The sequence below is a fragment of the Monoraphidium neglectum genome (assembly GCF_000611645.1).
Source record: "Monoraphidium neglectum strain SAG 48.87 unplaced genomic scaffold scaffold05288, whole genome shotgun sequence".
In the NCBI taxonomy this organism is placed as follows: domain Eukaryota; kingdom Viridiplantae; phylum Chlorophyta; class Chlorophyceae; order Sphaeropleales; family Selenastraceae; genus Monoraphidium; species Monoraphidium neglectum.
The window spans coordinates 1-3,367 of record NW_014008342.1 but is presented as its reverse complement, the minus strand read 5'-3'; the positions used below and the strand labels follow the sequence as shown (position 1 = coordinate 3,367).

The 3,367-nt window shown below is 63.3% G+C and overlaps 1 protein-coding gene across 1 annotated transcript; it reads left to right on the top strand.

Moving 5' to 3' along the window:
- Positions 1-14: 14 nt before the first annotated feature.
- On the top strand, positions 15-2,599 carry MNEG_15396 (hypothetical protein; the record flags this gene model as incomplete). The annotated part of the gene is made up of 8 exons (XM_014036133.1): positions 15-91; positions 327-426; positions 609-947; positions 1,128-1,212; positions 1,435-1,496; positions 1,713-1,811; positions 2,036-2,104; positions 2,462-2,599. 8 exons carry the CDS (start codon positions 15-17, stop codon positions 2,597-2,599), a joined length of 969 nt encoding a protein of 322 aa, XP_013891587.1.
- Positions 2,600-3,367: the final 768 nt, after the last annotated feature.

Below are 3,367 nucleotides of genomic sequence, written 5' to 3'. Positions count from 1 at the left end.
TCGCGCTGATTGCTATGGGGGAGCCGCTTGGCGCCAAGATGGCGACGCGGGCGCTGGAGCACCTGCTGCAGTATGGGGAGCCCATCGTCAGGTGGGTGCTGTGCCATACATTCCGGGTCCCACTGGTGGGCGCTCCGCCACGGGTGCTGTGCTCTGAACTACTTCGTTGATGCCGCAGGCGGCGCCTCGTCGCCTTCCAGCACTGCGTCACCACACTTCCTCAACTGTGCATGCTCGCTGCCCTGCTCCTGAGCTAAAAGCCTGGGCTGCCCGTCTGTGACTCAGCAAACCCGCCTCCCCCACGTTCACATCCCCACGCGAGACAGGCGTGCTGTGCCGCTGGCCATCTCCCTGCTGTCGCCCTCGGATCCGGATGCGTCGCTCATCGACACCCTCAGCCGCCTGAGCCACGACGCCGACACAGAGGTGCGCCGGCCGGTTTGGGGCCGGCGTCGCGTTCGGCTTCCGGACTCCCACCCTTCCAGCCACCAAGGTCCAGTGCCGTTGCTGTATCTGCTGGCTTGGCTGGCATCTAGACTACTCTACAAACCCGTCCGCCGACCCCCCTCGCGGCTCATGCGACCTTCCAAATCCCACCCCCTCCCCAGGTGGCTCAGAACGCGGTGGTGGCGCTGGGCATCGTGGGCGCGGGCACCAACAACGCGCGGCTGGCGGGCATCCTGCGCAACCTGAGCTCCTACTACTACAAGGAGCCCACGCTGCTGTACCTGGTGGGGCGGGCTCGGCTGGGCCTGGGTGGACGACGACCCCAGGGGGCTAGAGGCGGGGGGAAATCGGCGAGGGAGCGCGCGGCGGCACCTAGTGGGCGAGCCGGCTGGGCTTGGGCCAATGGCAGCCCTGGGGGCGGGCCGGGCCGGGCCCGGGCGTCCGGCAAGCCACCAGGGGACCGGGGGACGGCAGAGGGAGTGGGCGCATTCCTGTACCTGGTGGGGCGGGCCGTGCTTGGCCCGGGTCTCAGGCAGCCCCAAAAAGGGGCAGGTGCGGCGGAGGGAGGGGGTCGCGATGCTAGCGCTACCTCCACTGGGAGGGTTTGAGTGCCGCAGCCGATTGTCTAGCTCCATTCGACCGACGCCCGCTCTGTGTCGCGCACCCCTTGTGCCGCTCAGGTCCGCACGGCCCAGGGGCTGGTGCACATGGGCAAGGGGCTGCTGGGGCTGAGCCCCTACCACACTGAGAGGCAGCTGCTGTCAGGTGAGCGCGGCCGCACACTTGCGCAAGCCCGTGTGTATGCACGCGTCGTTGGATGAGGCCCGGGCATGTTGCGCTCGTTGGTCGGTTCGGCGCTGAGCAGTGTTTCATAATGCGCACCAGTCCTGAACAGCGACATGTCCCGTGTTTTGGTTGACCCTACATGTCTTGGTGTCATCACCGGGCACCATTTTACTTGCCTTGGCCCGCACCCCTTCACCACAGGCGTGGCACTGGCGGGCCTGCTGGCCGTGGTGTTCAGCTGCGAGGACGCCAAGCAGACGCTGGTGGGTGCATTCCTGGGCGCATGGTGTGCGTGATTGTGGCTGTGCATGATTGCGTGTGTGTGTGTGTGTGTGTGTGTGTGTGTGTGTCTGCGCGCGCGCGCCATTTTCCAAGGCTGGACCTGTTCTGTGAAGGTCGGCTTTTGGGGTATCAAAGGAATACTTGGCATGTGCCGTCCGGGCTTGCAACCTGTCATTGAACCCCAACCACCCCCTCAGGCTGGCAAGTACCCCCACCTGTTCTACTGCCTGGCGGCCGCCATGAAGCCGCGCATGCTGCTCTCATTGGATGAGGAGGGGGCCCTGCTGCCGGCGCAGGTGGGGTTTGGCAAGCTGCGCCAAAGCTTCTTTCGAAATGCCACACTCCAAGGCCATTTCAAGTCCCGTGGTGCCCCCCGCCACGCGCCTCGCTGGCTCGTGTGCCCCCGCTGTTCCACGCCGTGAGATGGCTCGCCTTTCACCCTGCCTCACGCCCTCCCCTTCCCATGCTCCTCCAACGCTCCCCCCTCCCCCCACACGCACACACGCACAAAATTTGCCAGGTTCGCGTGGGCCAGGCTGTGGACGTCGTGGCGCAGGCGGGGCGGCCCAAGACAATCACAGGCTTCCAGGTGAGTAGACTCCCACTATGTTCCTTGGGGGGTGGGATGTGAGGGGGAGCTGTTGGTGAAGGCCAGTCTGAAGGTTGTTTTATGCACTGTGGCTTGATGCACTGTGGCCAGGTGCATATGGCTATTTGCTGCCCCAGGATACACAGTGTCCTCCTCTCCCTGGGCCCTGCAATCATGGTTGCGGAGCCTTCGCTCTGAGCAGCCTTTGCAGACACGACCGCAATGCCTCTTGTGGCGCGGGGTCCGCTAGGCTATGCATGTGCGGCCTGCCGTGCCGCTGCTCCAGCCCGGTCAAGCTGTCTTGATCTCGGGGCTAATTTCTGTGACAAATTCCGCCTCCCCGCCGCCGCCCCGCAGACGCACACCACTCCTGTGCTGATGAACGCCGGGGAGCGCGCTGAGCTGGCCACGGAGCAGTACGTCCCGCTGTCGCCGCTGCTGGAGGGCGTGGTCATCCTTAGAAAGAACCCCGATTACATGGACGTCGCCGAGTGAAGGCGGCCGCCTGCTGCCAGGGTGACAGGTTTTGGCTGCTGCTGCGAGTGATGGACATGCGGCGCAGCGCCGCGGCAGTGCCCCATGCATCGGTAATTTCCAAGTCGAGGCGCCGTGACGCAACATATTCTGATCAGCATGCAGGACACATTGAAGGGTTGGATGTGAGCGGCTGTGTGAACAAGCCAAAAGCATTTTCTGTCTGCCGAAGCCACTTGGCTCCATGGTGATGTGCGTGGGCTGGCAGGGCTTGGGCTGTCGAGCGCCAAGGGCTGCAAGGTCATGGCCGATGCCATGCCCGGCAGCACATAAATTATTTGGGGGGCAATTTTTTGCATGTCATTGTTAACGACACACAGAGGGAGACAGAGACAGAAAGACTGAGCAAGCTGGTAAGCCTGCAAATGTTCAGGAAGAAAGGGAGGGCTGGCTTGCGGGGCCCGCCTACAGATGGTCGCCATTGTGCCATCCCGCACTGTGCGTCAATCAACTGGGCAGTGCAGGTGGGCAAGTTGCACCCCCCGGGCGTGTTGTTGGAGGTATCGTATGTTGAGGTCATGACAGGTTGTTCATGATGCGTTGCCAAGCTTGGGTCAATGACTGGAGCCCGGGGGGGTCTAGGCACAAGGTAAAGGGCTTGTTAACAACACCGGATTGCTCAACAGCAAGGCGGTTTCACCTTCATAGCATGTCCGCTGAGGATTGCGTGGGCGCTGTATAGGTGCTGTATGGGTGCCGTATGCGCGTTGAATCGGCGTTGTATGGGTG